Here is a 22266-nt window from a genome sequence, read left to right on the forward strand (position 1 = left end):
AAAGGATTGGTGTTATTTACTTCCTTTCCATCGCAGGAAGATGTGATACAAGGTTGGAAGGTGAGGGACAATCAAACCAACGGCCCTAAAGTAAGAGCACTCTGGCCTATTGAAAATTTTTTGGGTAGCCCCATTGGCATTCTCCGGTAGGGGTGCCTCAGAAAGTAAGCATTAAATTTACTCAACCCAAAAGACAGGAGACAACAACCTGGAAAAAGTGAACTCCCTAGAACTGCACAGGGCATCAGCTTTTCCTCAGTCAACAGAGAAAAGGCCATTTAAAAAATGGCATATAATCTGTTGGCTTTGGAGCCGAGGTAATCCTCAGATTGATTACCAGAGTCAGGTTGCAAGTAGTCAAGTCACTTCACATACACTCAAGCCATCAGGAGGGGGGGGCACTTTAAAATCTGTAGATTAGCCGACACAGCCGTTCTCTAAGTCAGTTTATGTGAAACTTGGAATGGAGACTAGTTCAAACGAAAAGAAGTAAAGTCTTTTAGCAAGTTATAACAAATAAGTTACATAAAACAATTAAAATATTTCTAAAAATATAAATATTTTAAACACCTATTGTCAGAAAGAACAGCTGTGTTGGATAATTTACTAATACATATTTATTTTAATCTTAAAGTGTTTTCTTTCTTATTTCATACGTAATACTAAATTGATTTTAACGTCTACATGTCCAGCATATCATGATCTTAAAAAGAAAATGCAAATTTTGAATTACTGCAAATAGTACTTCCGATAAAATTTCAGTCGGGGAAACTACATGTTTACCAAAATATCTAATTAGTTGTAAGCCTTTAAAGTTCCGTGATTATTGCATCCGAAGTAGTCATTACTGAGTTAAACAAACTAATTTCCTTGATAAATATATAGAATCACTCTCATCACAAATCGGCTGTTTTTTTATTTATTTTTTTATGTGGTCTTATTATCAAAGGCAGAACCACTGTGCGGGAGCATAGAGGAATTCGGCTGCAGACCAAATTTCAAGTATATAGAGCTGTGATTCCTACCATCCTCATGTATGCTTGTGAAAGTTGGACCATATATGCTAGTCATGCCAAGAAACTGAACAATTCCCACATGACCTGACTCTGTAGATTATTAAAAATCAAGTGGCAAGATAAAGAGGTTTTAGCCCGGTCAAACCTTCTGTCAGTACACATCATATTACAGTAGTGGCAGGTCCATTAGGCGGGTCATATATGCTGCATGCCTTATTCAAGGCTCCCAAAACAGCTCCTTTATGGTGAACTGTCCAAAGGAAAACACCCACAGGAGGACAGCGGAAACAGTTCAAGGACAATCTGAAGGTCTCCTTCAAACAGTTTGATTTGTATTCTAACTCATGGGAAAAACTGACCCAAGACAAATGTTCCTGGTGTACCGCAATTCACAAAGGGGGCTACGATTGCTGAATCCAGGAAATGTGACATTAGAAAAGATAGAGTAGTCAGCACTTCTGCTACAGAACCATACCACAGGTATCCAACAGGAAATACTTCAGATCTCGAATCAACAAGCCATCTTTGAACTCACAGAACAATTGCATGATCATGGTCATCTTTGCAAATGATGGACGAACTTTATCATCATTATTATTTATTTATTTTCATACTGCCAGCTCGAACTTAGGGTTAGTGTATTTTAAAAATTCCATTTATTATTTTATCAAATTTCCAAATGTCAGCCTAACTTTAACAAAAACAATGGGTGCTTGTTTACATTGGTAATCTTTTAAACTAACGCATTTTAGGTGAAAGCATTATTATGTACTTACTTGTCATGCCAAAATTAGTATGAATTCCAAAAATTATGAAACAAGATCCAGTAGAAGATGTACAGGTGACAGCCAAAAAGGGTGACAAGATTTCACCTCCACAAAAAAAAAAAAAAAAAAAAAAAATTCAGCTAGGCTAAGCTATGAAAATAGTCGGAAATAGAATTTATTTATCATATATTTTGTAATTTTTTAGTTTTTAATTTAAAAAAATCTTTTCTAAGATATTACAAACTCATAAAAAATTAGTCATTGAAGAATCTTTTTGCTGATTTTTATTGAAAAATTTAAACCCTGTATTTTTAAAATTTTTTAATAGTATATTGGAAATCATTTGATGACACTCATTTCATTTTTTTTAACTGTGAAAAAATAAAATTAGAGAAAAAGGATTAAGCGGTGGTTATATATATATATATATATATATATATATATATATATATACAGGGTGGGCCAAAATAAGGGTCCTATTTTTAAAAATTCATAACTTCATGTAAGTTTTAAGAAGTGTTTTTCGGCCAAAATTTGTTTTGTTTATTTCAAAAAAATCTCGGAAGGGTCAGTCTACACACACATAAAGTTTGGTGAGTTTAACTTTTATTTTGTGGAAGTTATTCAAATTTAAAGATAGGACCCTTATTTTGGCCCACCCTGTATATATATATATATATATATATATATATATATATATATATATATATATATATATATATATATATATATGCCCGGGGTTTCCTAACCAGCATTGGCAAACCTTACAAGGGGTGGTAAAAACATGTGAAAAAAGAAAACTTCTAACAATTTCAAACTGGAGTTAAATAAAGTGGGTATTAATGGAATTAGTGAATTCCAAACTTTTCGCACCTCTATGCAAAAACCCTTTTTAGCGATATTTCTTCTTTGGTTTCAGTTTATGTGTCTATACAGGGAAATATAAGGCAATAAAATCCCAGACTACTGACACAAATTATTTTTGCTAATTGCAATCTTTGACAATTTAGTTTTTGCGTTTCTCAGCTACCAACAAGATACACAAAAGACAGTGTAAATTTGCCAAAATAAAAATGTAAGTTTATATTTTTAAAACTATTTTATGGGTTTGTTTTACAATACACATAGATACGAAAAAGTATTCATAAACAAATATATAATAAATGAATGTTATTACAGGCAAGATAAGTCACTATTCTACCTTTCTGAATAAGTTTTTAGTGATTTTACTCACTTTAAAATGTTTATTTGGCCCGAAAAACAAATTGTGTCGAGAGTTAGATGAGAATAAGGAAAAATGGCCGCCACTTGTTACAAGTACGTTTACTCTAGCTATGCCAACAATCAGCCACAATTACGTTGTCAGTCTGAAACGCATTGGTTTAAAAATAGTGGACTCTTAATTAATTTGTCAATTTAGGTCAAGGGTTATCTACTTTGATTCGTCGCACAGCTCTTCCACATTAAAACATTCAATAAAACTTGACAGTTCGATAATTTTTTTTTTTTTTTACTTATAATTATTTTTCTACAGGATCATTTTTTGAAATTTTTAGAATTTATACCAACTTTGACATGACACTCAAATACGTGATAATGTTTTCACCTGAAATGTGTTGGTTTACAAGATCAACAAGCAGTCACCAAACAGTTTAAAATACTTTAAATCTTCTATAATATAAATCTCACCTGTCTGTTTAAATGTATGTATGTATGTATGTATATCTGCCTAAAACTTTTGACAGAGGTGACAGATTTTCACGATATCGGTATCGTTTTGAAGCTAGACCCTTCGGATGACAAATATTGAAAAATTGTCTAAAAACATTAATTCCTTCGGCCTCAACTGGGCACTTTTCTGCAGGGAAGGGCTGTTTTTTCGTCAATATTTTTGAAAGTTATCCCCTCTTTTCGATCGACTAGCCTTAATTTAAACCTTCTCCACTTTCGGTTTGGCGATGGACGCAATGGCAAAAACATAATTTTTTTTTTTTTCACATTCTTTTCCTCCTTTGCGGTATGACTTCGGGCCAGCCTGCCTACTACCACTTTTTTTTTTTTTTTTTTGTTCAACACACCTTCAAACACCCGGGCAACGCCGGGCACCCAGCTCAGGCTAGTCTAAAATAAACGTTTCGTTTTTTTTTTGTTTTTTTTTGTGGGAGGGAGGAATATTGTTATGTTTGTGAATTTTTCATTTTTTTAAGTTTTAAAGTCGCAAACGAATAAAATTGAAATTCAATAATGGTAACATATTAATTTAGTTTACATCAGTGGCAGGTAATATAAAACTTATTTGACTTTTACTTCGATCAGCTAAAAAGTCGAATATGAAACGACGACGTCAACAAAACCTTTCAACTTCAAAACTTAGAACTGTCAACACACTCGAAACACTTCGAACAAAAACGTGATTCTTCAATCTTCATCTCGCAAGCCCCCCCCCCCCAACTCCAACATGCCTACAGAACCATTTTACGATAACAAAATTGTCATGTGGCCAAGCACGTGCCATTCAAGCTTCTTATCTTAAAGAGTCCTTATTTTTCACACCATGTATTTGAATATTAAATTTTCAATATGACAAACCTTCATTTTGGACTTTTAGCTAGAAGAAAAGTAGGTGCTCGTGTAAAATAATGGAATTTGAAACAAATGCAGGTTCTTGCCTAGAATTCAACCTAATTTAAAAAAAAAAATGAATTTAAATAAAAAAATCTTTATAATATACATATTTGTCACGAAACGAAAATGTTATATTCCAAAAATCACATAATTTGATCCAATAGTTTTTTTAATTAAAAAAATAAAATTTTAGTAGTAAATGAGACTGTATGTTTTGATCAGCCATGTTCTTATAATAAAGGATGACAACTCAATTTGAACTACCGAGATCAAAATCAGCCTTGTAATGGATGCAATTTACTATTAAAATCGCTAAAAATCGTAAAAAACGATCATTACGATTTTTAGCGATTTTAATAGTACCTATTTACTATGCCTCCCCACGGGACAGAGTTAGACACCAGGGTCGTTTTTTAACGTGGAGAAAAGGTACACAAATAAAAATTGTCTCAGTCGTGAAGGATTTTTCCTCCACCGAAAGAGAACAAGAAAATGAAATGCAGCAAGAACAGATACTACACTTTGATCTTAACAAAAAGGCCAAGCGATTTTAATAGTAAATTGCATCCATAACAAGGCTAATTTTGATCTCGGTAGTTCGAATTGAGTTGTCAGCCTTTACTTATAACGACATGACTGATCAAAACACAGTCTCACTTACTCGTAAAATTTCATTTTTTAGTTAAAAAAAAAAAAAAAAGAAGCTACTTGAACAATTCAGGTGATTTTTGGAATATGACATTTTCGTTGGATGACGGGTATGTAAATCAATGATTTTTCTATATATTTTTATGTTGATTTCTGGACAAACACCCAAACGCATTTCAGGTGAAAACATCATTACATACTTACGTATCATGTCGAAATTAGTATATATTTCCAAAATTACGAAAAATTATCAGTAGTGAGTGTGCTAGATCGTGACCTTCATACTAGATCCAGTTTTAAAAAAAAAAAATCGTCCGCAATAACGGTCCCACATTTCATATTTTGAAATGCCATATTTTCAAATTGATCGATTGCTCCGCAGGATTTTGAGAACTTTTCCACATTAAAACATACAATAATTTCTCTATAAATCATTAAGCTCGATAAGCTTTATTTTTACTTATTTTATACGCGCTCATTTTTGTAATTTTTCGAGTTTAATTTCGACATGACACGCAAGTACGTAATAATGTTTTCACCTGAAATGCGTCTGTTTCAAAAATCCACTATTATGCACAAGCGCCAAGAAGTATTTTCTCCAAACTGAGGATAGCTTCTAGAATAAATCTGGTATTGTAGTGTTCAATGATTCTAAAAGTAAGATGAACAGAGTACACAAATCACATTTCTGATGGCCTTGTGCCTAATTTGTTAAATTGCACATTTACTTAAATCAGTAATGCTAAGTGTTACTGTTACACTTCATCTTTTCCATATTCGTTCACCAGTGAAAGAGAAATCCTTCCAGACTGAGGCAATTGTAATTTTTGTCCTAAATCCTTTTAGAAAGGAGATAGATTTTTCTACATCATAAAAAACTAATTAAAATTTAACATTCAAAATCTTATATATATATATATATATATATATATATATATATATATATATATAAAAGTGAACGTGTCTGTCTGTCTGTCTGTCTGCGTGTCTGTCTGTCTGTGTACATTTCCCTACGCAATAACTCTGTCAATTTTTAGTCTATAGACTCGAAATTTGAAATACCGGGTACTGAGATTTGGGAAAATCGATGTGACGGGTGTCAGCCAGAAATTTGGCTGTTAAGGGGTCAAATTTCAACGATTTGACCTTTAAGAACTCTACCAAACTCCTCCGACAATTTTGGGTCTAGACACTTGAAATTTTAGATATAGGTTCCTTGAACCTGGATCTAACTTAATAAAGTAATTTGAGCCCGAAACTATAAATTTTAAGGGGTCATAATAGGGGTCAAAGTTTAAAAAAATTAACCATTTTTTTTTTGTTTTTTGCACAGCATACACCTCCAAACACCCGAGCAACGCCGGGCACCCCTGCTAGTATATATATATATATATATATATATATATATATATATATATATATATATATATATATATATATATATATATATATAAAGTTTATAATAACGAAGAAACGCCAATTAGTTTATATTATAAACTAATTGGCGTTTCTTCGTTAGAGCGAAATTCGAAAATCGAAAAATTGAATTTCAAAAACCAATGCCATATCATGTCGTAATAATGAACATATCCAAAAATTACGAAAAATGATAAGGTAGAAAATGAATTATTAATGAAAATAGTTTTCGAAGACAATTAACGAACAATTTAGCAAAACTCAATTTTAGCGAATTGTCTTCGAAAACTGTTCTCATTAATAATTAGTTTTTCTACCTTATCGTTTTTCGTACTTTTTGGATATGTTAATTACCGCGACATGACAATTAAGTAGGTACTATTGGTGAATTTAGGAAAACTCGTCCCGGGAAAACTCGTCTCGGGAAAACTCGTCTCCGGAAAACTCGTCTCCGGAAAACTCGTCTCGGGAAAACTCGTCCCCTTTCGCTAGGTAGGAAAACTGGTCCCTTATTGAATAAATATCGATTGAAAACACATTTTATGATCGTTCTTGAAGGAGATATTGTTTTTTAAAATAAACTATAGCCCCCCTCCCATAATATTTTTTCAAAAATATTTTTACTTGTTTAATGTTTTTTTTTTTCTTTTTTTTTTTTTTAAATAAAATCGATTTTCTAAGTGTCCGTTTTCTACCTAACTGGCTAAGTTCTTAGTGGTTTAACTTATTTTAAAGCGTTTATGTTCATACAAAGTTAATTACAAATTTTTTTTTGTTCTTATTTTAACGATGTTTTTTGGAGTCATAAAAACAATAAAACCCAAAAATTAAAAAACAGGGAGCGATTCGATTCTTCGTTACGCTTTTGGTTTTGTTTTTTTAATTATGATAGTTTTTTTGTTATTATGTTTTTGTTTTCTGTCATGCCAAATGCACTCATGCGTTATTTAAAATTATGATTTTATCAATTATCAACATTTATTGTCGTCCTGTCAAATTTTGCAAAAATTAACTATAAATTAAAAGCGAAATATTTTTTGGCGCGAGAGATGCCATGTGCTAACAATCTCTCGTTAACTCATTTTTAATTTTTTTAATTTTTACTTCAAAATTCTAAAATCAATCATTAAGAGAGAAAGTAATCACTAAATAAATTTATTAATCAATTTTATTGAAAACTCCGACTCCGCTATCGTTTATCATTTTTTGTTGGTTGCTTTTCTAAGGGAGATATAGGTTTTATCCCCCCTCTCTCTCTAAATTATATTTTAAAAAATATTAAAATTTATTATTTTCTTTTTAAAACCAAATCTCCCTCAGTAATTTCTTTAATTTTCTATTTTTTAGCGATTATCAAGACCCCCTAAGATGTGATATACCGGGCATTATTTCTCGTTCTCCCGTAACACTCGATATGTTTTTGTTTTTTTTCTTTACCAAATAAACAATTCCAAATAAATTAAATAAACAACATAGTCGGCGAGGTAGAAAAATCGATTTTACCCTTTTATAAACAACAGTATATAAGTAAATTCTTTTTATATTAATATAAAAAAAAATATGCGGTCTCGTTTATGAACATAATAAACGCTTTTATTAAAAATACAAAAAAAAAACATTAAACAAGTAAAAATATTTTTTTTTAAATATTATGGGGGGGTATAGTTTATTTTAAAAAACAATATCTCCTTCAAGAACGATCATAAAATGTGTTTTCAATCGATATTTATTCAATAAGGGACCAGTTTTCCTACCTAGCGAAAGGGGACGAGTTTTCCGGAGACGAGTTTTCCGGAGACGAGTTTTCCCGGCACCACTATTGGTTTTACTTGAAATTATACATTTCGAATTTTGAATTTTGCTTTAATAACGAAGAAGCGCCTAATAATTTAGTAAAACAAAGAACATCATATAATGAAGACAAAATACAAATGCGCGCGCTTGCGCGTACAACAATGGTCACCATTTATAACATAAGAAATTACATTTCTTACTATCCGAAAAACTATTTACTTGCGGAAAATTTAAATGCGATATTCATTTTCAGCATACCCGAAAAACCTATAAAAGTCGTAATTTTAAAGGAAAGTGAAAACCAAGTAAAATTTTACCCCCCTCCCAAATAATGAAAATAAAAAGATTCTCGAGTTAAAATTATAAAAAATAGAATTTTATTTAAAGTAGTACTACTAGTAGTGGTACTAAGTAGTATATTGGTCGTGAAGTTTGTTCCTTGCTAAGGAAGTCAGAGATGGATGGCTTCGTGGCCGGGTTCGAATCTCCCGGACCGACCATAATCGTTACTCCCTCCCTAGACTGATGGATTCCCGAAAGGATGAAACACTAGTGTCTGTAGGTGGTGGTGGTGGTATTATTATTATTATTAATATAATAATAATAATAATAATAATAATAATAATGATGATGATGATGATGATGAACTATCATATTTGAAACAAAAAAAATATGTAAAACTGTTTTTATAATTAACAAAAATTCAGATATACCATGGTACATGTTAGTTCATATTTAAATCACGTAAATTATTTAGATTGAATGCGTTATTGCGTTACTCTCAAATAATACTTTTTTTCTTAAATCATTGTTTTAGTACCTATTCACAATGCCTCCCCACGGGACAGAGTTAGACACCAGGGTCGTTTTTTAACGTGGAGAAAAGGTACAAAAATAAAAATTGTCTCAGTCGTGAAGGATTTCTCTTCCACTGAAAGAGAACGAGAAATGGAAGTGCCGCATCCGAAGAACAGATACTACACTTGGATCTTGGCCAAAAGGCCAAGAAGGTATTTATTTGCTCCCCCACCGAACAAATTAGGCACAAGGCCGATTTTTAATGTGAGGAGTGAAGGAAGGGGAAATGGGGACCAGCTCCCGGGGAGTAGGGGAGCTGGATAGTGACAATTGGTATGATGAAGGGTTTCCCCGACATTGACCAAGGTCTTATATGTGGGGTCGCCCCCCGCCCCCTACATATGGTCTTTTCTTGCAGTATCTGCCGGAACAGATACTACACTTTGAGATATTAAATCTTTTATTCAGGCAAAAAAAAAAGAACATGAACAAAAAAACTTAGGCACAAGGCCAATTCAAAAGGGGGAGGGTAGATGGGGGTCGTTGGTCATCCTTGTCACTCTAGAACTAAACAAAAGTTTCTCTTAGCTTAGGCACCGCCAAAAATGGCCGCAAAATCAAGTTGTTGTTGTTTTTTAAAACTAAATTACATTTATTACAATCCATTATTTCTGAGTAACTTTTTTTTTCCAGAAAGATAAAACCCTGAATTTTATCATATAGAAAACAGAATAATGTAAAACTTTTTCTACTATTTTTAATTCAATTTTAAATGTTAAATTTTCCCAAAAAGTTAACAATGGTATTATTATACAAACACCGTGACAGCGTTAGGGTTAGGGTTAGGATTAGGGTTAGGGTTAGGGTTTAGGGTTAGGGTTTAGGGTTAGGTTTAGGGTTAGGGTTAGGGTTAGGGTTGGGGTTAGGGTTAATGTTAGGGTTAGGGTTAATTCGCTGTCACGGTGTTTGTATAGTTTTACCGATATTTTTTGTCTTGCACAAATAACGTACTTAAATATTTTAAAAAAAAAAAGGGTTTTTGAAATAATTTATTTATTCATTTATTGTCTAACTAAGATTTAGGATGATTTTCTAAGAGAATATGCAAAAATATTATAATATAAGTACCTGAATTTCAAATAATTCCACTTATTCATATAGGTAACCAGACATTTCGCGTCGCCGTAGAGTTCAGATCGACTCTGTTTACGTTTTCTTTTGATTGAGACGAAAACTATGGAAGACCAAACAGGCCAAAAAACTTATTTTTCAGTGACGAAAATTTCAATGTATTATTAAGCTGAGGCTGGCCAGTACCAGATGGGTGACCATTTGTATGAGTTTGGTTTTTAATGTGTATGTGTGTGGGGGCCAGGCTCCCCAAAATGGGGGGAGGGGGCAATTTAAAGCAGAATAAAAAAAAATTATTTCAGCGCGTTTGGTCCACCGTAGTCGAAAGGCGGCAAACGTTTTCAAACGAGATCGAAAAAAATGATGCTATTTTTAACACAAAGGGCACAATATTTATCGAATTTTTTTTTTTTGTATCGATTATTCAAAGCATGCTCTGTTTAATAATGGTCATGCATTATTCGGCTCGCTAAAAAAAAATTGTTAATTTATTTATCAAAAATTTTAAAATGGCTTTTTTCGTATAAATATAAAAAAAAATTTTTTTTTGTTTTGCTTAACTTAAATTAATTATTTTACTTAACATATTCACCGAATTTCACACTTCAAAACTCAAAAGCGGGATAATTAAACACAATCGAAGTTCTGATATTCAGACGTCAAAATAAGGTATGCAAACAATGTTTTTTTGTTTGTTTTTTTTAAATCTATAATTCTGTCCCTTACAACAACACAATATGTTTTGTTCAGTTTCAGATGATTATTTTGAGCATATTTGTTCCCACTTCAAAACAAGGGGGGGGGTTGTAAGCAAAAAAAAATATATATATAAATATCGTTTATGAAAAATAAGTACACTATTATAAAGTTCATTCTTCTCCTAATAATCGCTGAAAATTTCGTATTGATCGGATAATTACCTGATTTTTGGTAGATTTTTAAAAAGACGGTTCGTCAAAAAGTACTGACCTGCCCCCCCCCCCCCCCAGTTTTGGCTAGACTTAGCTAGAATCTTCTTTCACCATAATACCGCATTCGCCCTTTCGTACTTGGGGACGTCCTACTTCGCACCCAATTGTTTAAAACATTTTTTTATTTCCGTGTAAAAACAAAAAAGATAACAATGATGATACTACACTTTGATCCCGGCCAAGAAATCATGTTTTAGTAAACAAACAAATAAAACCAGTACAAACAAGTTTCATCCAACACGTGAAATGAAAATTTGAAAAAAATAAATAAATAAAAAAAATTATATATATATATATATATATATATATATATATATATATATATATATATATATATGTATATGTATATGTCACCATCTTTATAAACAAACCGAGAAAGAAGCTATCTAAGTTAGTAAGTTCATGGTACTTTCGATTTTAGAACATTAATAACTTGAGTTACCGTTGTTCCCGGGATTGAAAAATAAATAAAATAAACGCTTGTTTAACGCAAAACGTATTACATCGGTTAACAAAAAAAGAAAAACAAAAATAACTGATAGATTAAATAATTGGTAATTGTTTTTTTGTTTTTTTTTTTTTTTCTACACGTATACACAAAACATGAAACTGTTGCTTTGACATTGACATTTATAACAATTCTGGTCATCCGTACTTAATGTTAAAAACAAAAATGGCATTCTTCATTGCTCTTACGCAACATAAACATTCAGGTTTATATTTACTTTTTTTTTGATAATAAATTAAATAAAAGTCATGTTTTTCTCCTTACATATAAGGAAAATTGGAATATTCCGAAGTCACAATTAATCCATATACACAATTATCGTGATTTTGTGGCAGAGAACCTCGACTCGAGTTTATACCTGAGTGGCTTCTAGTTTCGTTCGGTTCAAAATGTGTGTATGAGGGGGGGGGGCATACACCCAGGCATGACTTTCTCCTGCAGAAGGGGAGGTTGGTTTATTGCCGTTAATGATCAACTATCCAGAGTGCCCCACTTGGGGGGGGGGGGGGAGCTACGTTTCCCCGTCTTAAACTAATGTCATCATATCCAGGGTAATTTCATAGAATCACGTCTCCAGTCTCCACGGGTGTTTTCTTTTTTGTGTATGGTTTCTAACGATTTTTATCCCTAACCCGATTGATTTTATGACATTCAATATTACACTAAGCAAATACTGGGATGGCCATTTACTTTATTTGTATTTTCTTACTTTGATGATGATGATGATGATGATGATAATAAAAAGAAAACAAAAAAAAACATACAAAATAAAAAGTGGGTGGCTACTTATGCAGAATACGGACCGTGCTGAAATAACATTATTATTTAGAAATCCATTCTTAACATGGGAAGGGGGTCTTTTTTCTTTTCCCTTTTTTAAACTACTCTGTACTTTCATCGAACAATTTCATAAACAAAAGACACCGTGAAAATTAAATTTAATTTGAAAAATATTATCTGAAAAAAAAATGTGTAGTTTGGACACAAAACAACAACAATAACAAAAACAAAAACAACAACAACAACAACAATAATAATAATAATAATAATTTACTTACTGTTTTTTTTTTCTCTTTTCCTTCAGCTGCTAAGTTTTAAATATTATTTTATTATAGAGTTTATGTTTTTTTTTCGATGTAATGTATCGATGTTGTCTCGTGTTTTCTTTTTTCACTTTGGTAAGTGTTCGATTACGTCAAGTCAATAAAAAGTAAAAACAACAATGAATGGTACGCACGAGCGCACCAGCTGACTATTTCCACCGAATTCATTCATAAGTCGACAATTAAAATTGAAAGTTTCAATGCCATCACATATATGTGTATAATATAGATGTCGATACAAACAGCAATGTTTTTTTTAGATGGACACTGATGACACAACCTTCCTACATATCTGTGACCTACGATAAAGAACGTTGGGTCAAGTGGCGTTAATTATCAATATTTTCATGATTAAAATCGCGCATATCACGAGCGAGAACCTGTTTCTATTCTTGTCAGCGTGGTTTAATTAAGCAGGATCATAAATAAATAAAAATAAAACCAGTTTAACAATAAGAGAACGAGGTCTACAGTAAGAGCCGCAACTACTAACAAAAAGTCACCGGTTCTCTAGGATGAAGAAGAAATTGGAAACCGGAACACTTCGTTGCATTGCGACTATAGCAACAAACAACATTTAATTTTGGTGCATGTACAAAGAAAGGCGATAAAAAAGATTGCAGAAACAGGGGACATAATTCATATTACTTATTTTAGAAAGCATATTTTAGATTACTTTCAATGTTTGCTTCTTGTTCGTTATCCAATTAAATTAAAAGTAAATATTTTACGAAAACAGAACTGGAAATGGCCAATGTCAAGCTTTCCAACTCTAAAAAAAAACATTTACAATGGCGACTTTCGAAGGTTTTAGGGGATGCTGAAAACGAATATTACATTTAAAAGTGTCGTAGAGAAATAAGTTTCTTGCTATGAAGACATTACTTTTTCAAAAAGTTATGATCACTTTTCTATATGATTTAACGTAAAATGAGCACCCACTTTCTGGCCAACGAGTGATAAATGATGCTACAAACAAGTAGTTTTTAATATTAAGTAATGTAATTCCTTATGTTATCTGTGGTGGCCATTTCTTACGTGAAAGCGCGCGCATATTTTTGACGCACACGTATATATTTGATGCACGCGTGTCAAAAGTATGCGCGCGTTTGCGCGTACTCGTACACAAATGGCCACTACTGGTAACACAAGGAATTACATTGCTTAAAGGTAATTGACTGATTGTTAAGTTGGAAAGTAAGTAAACATTTAGAGGAATTACATTGCCTAATATCCGGAAAACTACTTTTTTGCGGTAAATTTAAATGCGATATTCGTTTTCAGCATACCCGAAACCCTTCGAAAGTCGTTATTTTAAAGGTGATTGTTAAGGTGGAAAGTACGTAAAAATTTACCAAAAAGCTTTCAGGCAGTCCTAAAAAGATTTTTAAAAAAATTATCACTAAGTGGCCAAAAAGTGGGTGCTCATTTTACGTTAAGTTTATATTGAAAAGTGATCCCCACTTTTTGAAAAAGTAATTTCTTCATATTACGGAAACTATTTCTCTGCACCACTTTAGAATGTTATATTCGTTTTCAGCACACCCGAAAACCCGCTAAAAGGCGTCATTGTAAAAGTTTTTTTGGAGTTTGGAAGAATCTTGACATTGACTCTGGAAATTAAATTAATCTAAAGTACTGTTTTTGCTGTTTGTTGTTAACTAAATTGGTACTTATGCAGTATGCACTTATTGTACCGTGCTGAAAAAAGTATGTTATTATTTAGAAAACCATGGGGAGGGAAGGGTGTTTTTTTGTACTTTCACCTAACAATTTAATTAATAATATCTTCCTTGTTTCATATGACCCCACACCCAAAAACATTTTTGGCGATTGTGCAGTATAGTTAACAAATAAAAAAAAAAAATAAAAAATAAATAAAAATAAACGGAGCTTATTTAGAATTAGACATATTTTTAAAAACTAACTTGTAGAACAATCTTTATAATTTACGTACCTCTTACTGAACGAAAATGCCATGTTCCAAATAAATCAGGTACATTGATCAAGTAGTTTTTTAAACTAAGAAAATTACAAAAGTTACGATTATTAGCAATGAATAAGAATTCGTTAGCATCACAACGCTAATCTAGCAAATTTGAATTATTGTGGGCTTATCTGCCCTTGTTTTTTTTTTCAGTATGACGATATGGGACAGTCCCTTTTTGCTTACTCATAAAATTTGATTTTACTAGTTAAAAATTATCATATCGTATAACTCCGAAGATTCTATTGTTGGCATTGGTTTCTACAATATTTTTCTAATCATAATTTTTTCTAGAAAGACATCAGGTACTTACGGAAGGAACCACATGAAGGTTGCCAACATTCTAGGTGAAAGCGATTTTTTGTGGAACTTGGGACACCCAGGTCGTCAGTTCGCATCGTTAACCACTAGCCAACCGTCACCTCTCTTAGTTAAAAATGTATCTAGACTTCAAAAAAAAAAAAAGTATATAAACACACGCACGTATGTACATAATTTATACACAAACGGTGGGGAATTTATTAAATAAGTTTAAATCCACGGAGTGAATGTGGTATTGTGGTAAATGGTGCCAGTCAAGAGTAATCTCCAAAGTTCTTAAGACCTTTTAGAAAGATCCTACACCCACTCCGGTTCCCCAAAATTTCTTATAGGGCTTCATGCCTAAGCTTTTTGTTTGTTAATTTTTACTTTTTTTTTTTTACTTTCTTTTTTTTTTTATTCAATTTTCACCCCAAACAAGGCACAGTGCCACTTTGAAGCAGGGGGCTACTATCAGGGACTTAATTTGCAGGGGCATTATGAAGGGAGATGAGTAGAAAGATGTTTGTTCACATTACACTTGAACTTCTGCATATCAGTACAGTTGGGAAAGCAGAATCCCGGAAGGGAGTTCCAAAGACCTGCAGCTCTGGGGAAGAAACTATTGGAGTAAAAGGCTTTCTTGCACCTAGGGATCTCTACTGTAAAGGGATGAGACTTAGTAGCTTGTCGGGTTTGTAGGGGGTAGTTACGTCGAGAAGGTACAAGTGTTTGTAGTTTGTCAGAGCATTCACCATTAAAGTATTTGTAGAACAGGCAGAGGGATGCAACATCTCGTCGATGGGACAGAGGCTAAAGCCTAGATGACAGTTCAGGACCTATCAGGTTGACGACTCTCTTTTGAACCCTGTCCAGGAGCGAGAGACAAGCAGCAGATGTATCAGCCCAGATGTGACAACAGTACTCCATACATGGGCGAATGGTGGCCTTATAGAGATACAGGATACTTTCAGGCATAAGTAGTTTTCTAGCATGGTAGAGGGAGCCAACCTTCCTTACAGCAGCCTTGGCAATGCTCTCAATGTATCTATTCCAGTTTATATTCCCTGTAAACGTTAGGCTGAGGAGTTTAAAAGAAGTACTTTCAGGCAATGTGTTCTTGGCCATTGCTATTGGTGGTAGAGAAGGTTTCCTGTAGTTATTGAAGGAAATAAGCTTTAGTCTTAGCAGCATTGAATGTGACCATCCATTTTTGTCCCCATTCCACTACAGATTGGAGGTCATCCTCTAGTGTTTCTGCCATTTCCTTGGATATGTGTTCATTTATTTTCCCTTCATATCTGTTATAGAGAGTGGTGTCATCAGCAAATATACCCATCTCCAAAACAATTTTATCAGGGAGGTCATTTATGAATATCAGGAATAATAGAGGTCCAAGGATAGACCACTGAGGTACTCCCGCATTTATGTCATATTGTTTAGATGTACGACCGTCGAGGAGAACTTGGATTTTTCTCTTACTTAAGAAGGATTTAATTACATTATGAATTCTTCCAGTGATTCCATATGATCTAATTTTCCTTAGAAGACCATCGTGCCATACCTTGTCAAAAGCCTTAGATATACCAAGGGCTACCGCTCTACCCTCCCCTGTTTTGTCCAATGAATGGTATATACGTTCAGAAACTACAGTTAAGATATCTGCTGTTGAACGGGCTTGCCTGAATCCATATTGTTTGTCAGTCAGGAGTTTAGCAGCTGTTAGGTGCTGAACTGGACTTGATTAACTAAGGACTCAAATATTTTGGCGAAAATCAGGAGGAGGCTAATGGGACAATAATTTAATGGGTCAGTTCTTTCACCAGAATTCTTGAAGACTGGTACCACAGAAGCGGTTTTCCAGCAGTCGGGAAAGCAAGATTCATTAAGGCATTTATTGTAAAGTTTGGAGAGAACTGGAGCAACCTCGGCAGAGCATTTTTTTAATAGCACAGCCGGGATGAGATCTGGCCCACATGCTTTTTAGGTGTCTAGGTTTTTTATAATAGCATATACCTGAGAAGGGGTGATTTTCAAATCATCTAGTGTGGCGTCTGTTTGCAAAGGAAAATCAGGGAGGGAGTGGTGTACCGGGTCCAGTGTGGAGTTTGAGGCAAACCGACTGGCAAGCAGATTAGCCTTGTCAGTTGCCGTGCAAGTAACCTCATGATTGTTTGATAGTGGGGGAATAGTTGACTGCCCATTATTTACTACGCTGTTGTAGATTTTCCAAAAATCCCGGGTTCCTAATTTCTGTGCTTCGATGTGTTTTCTGGTGGTTTCAGAGTAATCTGTCTTAGCTGTCTCTATCACTCTCTTACAATTATTTCTAGTTTCTATATACTTCTGTTTATTTGAGCTGGACTTATGTCGGTTGAATCTGCGGAACGCATGCTGCCTTTGACAAATGGATGCTTCACAAGCAGAAGTAAATCATTGGGGAGAGTGGGGCTTGCTATAGAATTTCCGTGCGAGAACATGTACTTCAATTGCAGTTTTTAGTCATTCAGTGGTCTCATTTGCACACTGTTCCGCTGGAAGAGTAAAGATATTTTGCCATGGGGCATCTCTGATGAGCTCCCTGATGGCTTCCCAATCAGCCTTTTTGTAATACCTCGTTGTTTTGAGTAGTGGGTCTTCAGTTTTAGGGCAAGAATTTAGGCTGATTTCTACCATTATCACAGCGTGATCAGCATTCCCGAGTGGGCTGTGGGCATTTATTGTACAATCATAGGGAACCGTTGTCAGAAAGAGATCTAGAAGTGAGGCATGTTGATCTTGCTGGTCTGGAAAACGTGTCGGAAATGTAACCATCTGAGATAGGGAATGGGATATAGAGAAGCTATATGTTGTGCTACCAGCTACGTAGAGAATGCTAGCCAGTTACTGTGGTGGACATTGAAGTCGCCAAATACATGTACTTGTGTGCTAGTATCAAGGGAGAGTGCTATATCTATGCTGTCTGAGACTTTGTTTATTAGGGTACAGTCTTGGGTTGAGGGAGAGCGGTAGAGAAAATACAAGTAGCTAATATTGTGTTGCATATTTAGTCTGAAGCACTTATTATTAAAACTTTAAATTGTAAAACTTACGATCAATAAACTATATAAATGAGATCACAGTGTAGTATCTGTTCTGATACTACACTTGAACACTCGACTAGCAACAACAACTATATATGATTTTCCCCACTCTCTACCTATGCCTAAATCTAAACGCAGATTTCATGAACAGAAATTCTTTCCCAGAACTGTTTGCCTTTAGAACACCGTTTCACTGGCCTGCTTCCCAGTTGAATACAACATGATAGCCTTCAAATCCAATGTAAACAAGTTCCTGTTAAGCCGTCACCATAAATAATCAAATTCTACCCAATTTACAACATTAGTGATATACCACCTTATATTCATTAACCCTTATCCTCGAGTGGCCTTCGGGCCTTGATAAATGATGACTCCCAAGTAAAAAAAAAAAAAGGTTATTTATCCTACATTAAAACAACCTAGTGTCACATTTTGCTTTCGTGGAAAAGAAAATAAATACTTCAATTTACGTTATTTTTAGAATATGGCATCCTCCTTCCATGACGGGTACGTATATTATAAATATTTTTTTGAAGATTATTCTGTACTTTTATTTTGAGAATAGGTTTAATTGTAAATAAGCACCGTAATTTATTGCTGAAATGTAATTCTTACAAGAAGAGAATATAATAAGAAAGAGGTTTGATTTAGAATTCAGTATGGGTGCCAGCATTCAACACTGGCTTTTCAAGACGCCTGGAAACCGCATCAACTAATTTCACAAAGAACTTATTTCTTCTTCTTTTTTCTTTCTTTTTTTTTTAATTAATGAGTGATTTCCACCATTGGTATTAATTTTTGAGGGACTTGATGGTGAATTTTAGGCTCAATAATTTTTAAAAATCTTACCCCAATCCGGACTTGGGATTATGGTTCGACTACCCCCCCCCCTTATTTTTCCACTACCTCCTTTGTCAATGCTAAAAACTCATTTGAAGATTAAGATTAACGAAATGGATAAATTAATAGATGAATAGTGATGAATACTATGAGAGGATTTAAAATCTACACATAGCATCAACTCAAAACAACAGCTCACTCAGCATTTTTTCCCATAGTAAAAAAAATATCACTCATGGAATGTGAGGACTAAAGGAAAAAAAATAATAAAGGAGAAGTCTCAGAATTCTTTCCCCCCCCCTTCATTTCTTGTAAGAATTATATTTTAGTGATAAATTTCAAGTAAAGAGCGTTACTTTCCAATCACCCTGCACATAGTTTTCACGTGTGTTCACAGATTGTAAGATTTATTATCTAATTATCTATGCATTTGTTATTGCCACTTTTACTTAGCCAAGCTCGCATCGTTTCTAACATGGCCACATTTTTTTTTTAGGAGGGAAGATATAACGTTGTCCAGTAACCAACAAACGTTGTGTGCAGTTTCAGTCGCAGAGGAGACCAAGACAAAGAATAAGAAATAACTCCAACTTGCTTGTTCTTTGTAACAATATTTATTTCCTCATTGATATAACCGTGACGTCACCGACGTGATCTGGAACGTTCTCCATGCCTCTTACGAGATCTCGAACGTTATCTCGTTCCGTACTCCAAATCTCTCACGCTATTGTTCGCTTTCTCTTTTTTCATAGTTTTTTTTTCTTTACCGGTGACGTCATTTCCTATGCATTTACATCTGCGCATCCGCGCTATGTTACAGAGGACTTGGTCATCAATTACAGATTTAAAAGATAGTAACCAAAAAGTAATGGGGGAGGGGGTAGTGGAATCATAAGCCTCAGTTTCGGGAATGTTGTGTCTATAAATACTGCTTCGCAGGAAAAACAAATCAGTTTGCGACTTTCTTTATTTGCTTTTAACTCCATTGTAAGATGTTAAACGGTTTTACCATGGATTTCACGCACTCCAGAATAAATGCACGTGAACGACTATCCTTACCAGGAATTTCTGTCTTACCAAGTAACCATGAACAATTTTCTTCTGAGTTTTTCTCTTTTATCCTGACAGGATTTATTTTGGACTGTCTTCACTAAATATTTACTTTTCTGGACATTCTCTAAAAAAAACAAAAAATGGACTTTTTGGAATATGACGTTGATGGACACTATTCTTAACTGACTTCGTAATGATCTAAGCGACCAAAAAGGAAAATCTATACTTCATCTCTATATTATGCGGAAAATTTGACGCTATGTCCAACGACGGTTATCCCATGGGTCATAATATACTAAAAAAGGTACTAAAAAATGCAACAATAAAAACAAGAAAGAAGCAAGAAACGACCGTCAAGAAGATAAAATAATTTATTAAGAAAAAAAAGGTAAAAAAAAAATTATTAAAAAAATAAGAAAATGTAAAATGTTCACTTGCGTCTGCAACTGCTAAATTTGTCCCTTTAGCAAGGTCCAACAGACCTTAAGTAATTATATAAAAATATAGTAGAGAGAGTGAGGAGTAGAGTGAAAGAAGTCCCTTAATGAAGTGCTTTTTACAATTAATGACCATATTATCTTTTTAACGTGTGGACAAAAATAAGTCAACATAAGTTACTTCCCCTTAATCAAAGCAATATCTCTTTTCGACTTTGGGTAAATAAATCCATGTTAGTTCCTTGTAGATGATGAAAATAAAACCACAAATGTTCAATCAAAGTTCATTTGGTAATTCTCGTAATTTCGCCTCTTCAGTAGCTGAGTTTCCACCACCTCGCTCGGCAGAATTTCCTTTTTCATCATACACATCGAAGTTGACTTTCTTTTTGTAATCCGGCTAAACTTAGCCTCGCAGCATTTCGATCTCATGTATGCCATTAAACAACTTCTTCATTCCTAGAAAATATATTCTGTCTTTTATCCTTTGATGCACAAATGTTACTGATTTTTATGTCTCTACTGACATGTCTTCTTCTTCGCCTTTTTATAGTCTAGTCACGACATCTAGATAAACATAACCTTCACGTTGTTAGCTTATTTCCAAACTTTCTCGATTTCCAACTGTTTTAAAGTCCATTCCTATCTTTAAATTTTATGTCTGTTTTGACGGAGACAAAGTTCACACATCCTGCACTAGTGGACACCAAAACCTCAACTGGCAAAATAACGCAAATCTTTAAAAAACAAGTGGGAACTTCCCCAAACCAATCAGTGAGTACGATTCAGTCACGTGATACAACAACAACCATCCTCATCACATCAGAAATAGATAAAAGAGTAAGAAAGAAGAGGAGGAAAAGAGAGAAAGAAAGATTTAACAGGAATAAAATTCCAACAACATTCAATAATGCTTGTGTTATGTTGATTAATCAATTGACATTGATTAATCAATAATCAATTAATATTCAATAATGACTGTCGTAAATAAAAATTATTTTTTCATATACGTGAACAAAGTAGTTCAAGTTAATCGCTATTCGTTGGTATTGTTCTTGAGTGATGCATTTTATTTTATTTGTTTTTAATTATAATGGAGTTTATGATATTTGAATGAACACTTAAATGTCATCGATATCCTCCTTTATAAATTGATTAGCCTGGGTGCCTGGCATTACCCGTGTGTTTGTAGGTGTATGTTGAGAAAAAAAATGTGGTAGTAGGCAAGCAGGCTTGAACCCGTACCGCAAAGGAGGAAAAAACATGAAAAAAAAAAATGTGACGTTTTTGTTGTTGCATCCATCGCCAAACTGGAAGTGGTGAAAGTTTAAATTAAGGCTAGTCAATCGAAAAGAGGGGATGACTTTCGAAAATATTGGCGAAAAAAGCGACCCCCTCCTTGTAGAAAAGTGCCCAGTTGAGGGTGAAGGAATTAATGTTTTTAGCCAATTTTTCGATATTTGTTGTCCGAAGGGTCGAGCTTCAAAATGATACCGATCCCGTGTAAATCCCTCACCGCCATTGAAAGTTTTAGGCATACATACATACATACATACATACATACATACATTTAAACAGATAAGTAAGATTTATATTATAGAAGATGACCCCGACTCTTTTAAAAACCTTAAAAAAACTCTATTCAATTTTAAATTAAATAGGATCGACTTCATAATATTTTACTACACTTATATGAGTCTACACCTGTATTAACATCATCATCATGACTGAGTATATTAAAAAGTTTGTTCTAATAATTTTTAAATAGAAATTTAATATCAATGTCAGA

General features: G+C 33.6%; 1 protein-coding gene and 1 pseudogene across 4 annotated transcripts in view; both read right to left on the reverse strand.

Moving 5' to 3' along the window:
- Positions 1–22266, reverse strand: part of LOC145286229 (protein SLC31A2-like) — a 229992-nt gene that overhangs the window by 137080 nt on the left and 70646 nt on the right. The window contains exon 1 of one of the 4 annotated variants that reach the window (XM_080135047.1): positions 12733–13844. The exons of 1 other annotated variant lie outside the window; for it this stretch is intronic. Coding sequence is in view for 1 of the 3 variants with exons in the window: in XM_080135046.1 (XP_079991172.1) it covers positions 1793–1799 (7 nt within the window). In the remaining 2 variants the exon portion in view is untranslated. Of the gene's footprint in view, positions 1–1792; positions 1849–10192; positions 10245–12732; positions 13845–22266 lie in introns of those variants that run through there. 2 more of the 4 variants (XM_080135048.1, XM_080135046.1) reach the window with 2 other exon arrangements.
- LOC145286632 (U2 spliceosomal RNA) lies at positions 9148–9280 on the reverse strand (annotated as a pseudogene).

The sequence above is a fragment of the Euprymna scolopes genome, chromosome 10, assembly GCF_053919585.1.
Source record: "Euprymna scolopes isolate OS-2025 chromosome 10, ASM5391958v1, whole genome shotgun sequence".
Classification (NCBI taxonomy): domain Eukaryota; kingdom Metazoa; phylum Mollusca; class Cephalopoda; order Sepiida; family Sepiolidae; genus Euprymna; species Euprymna scolopes.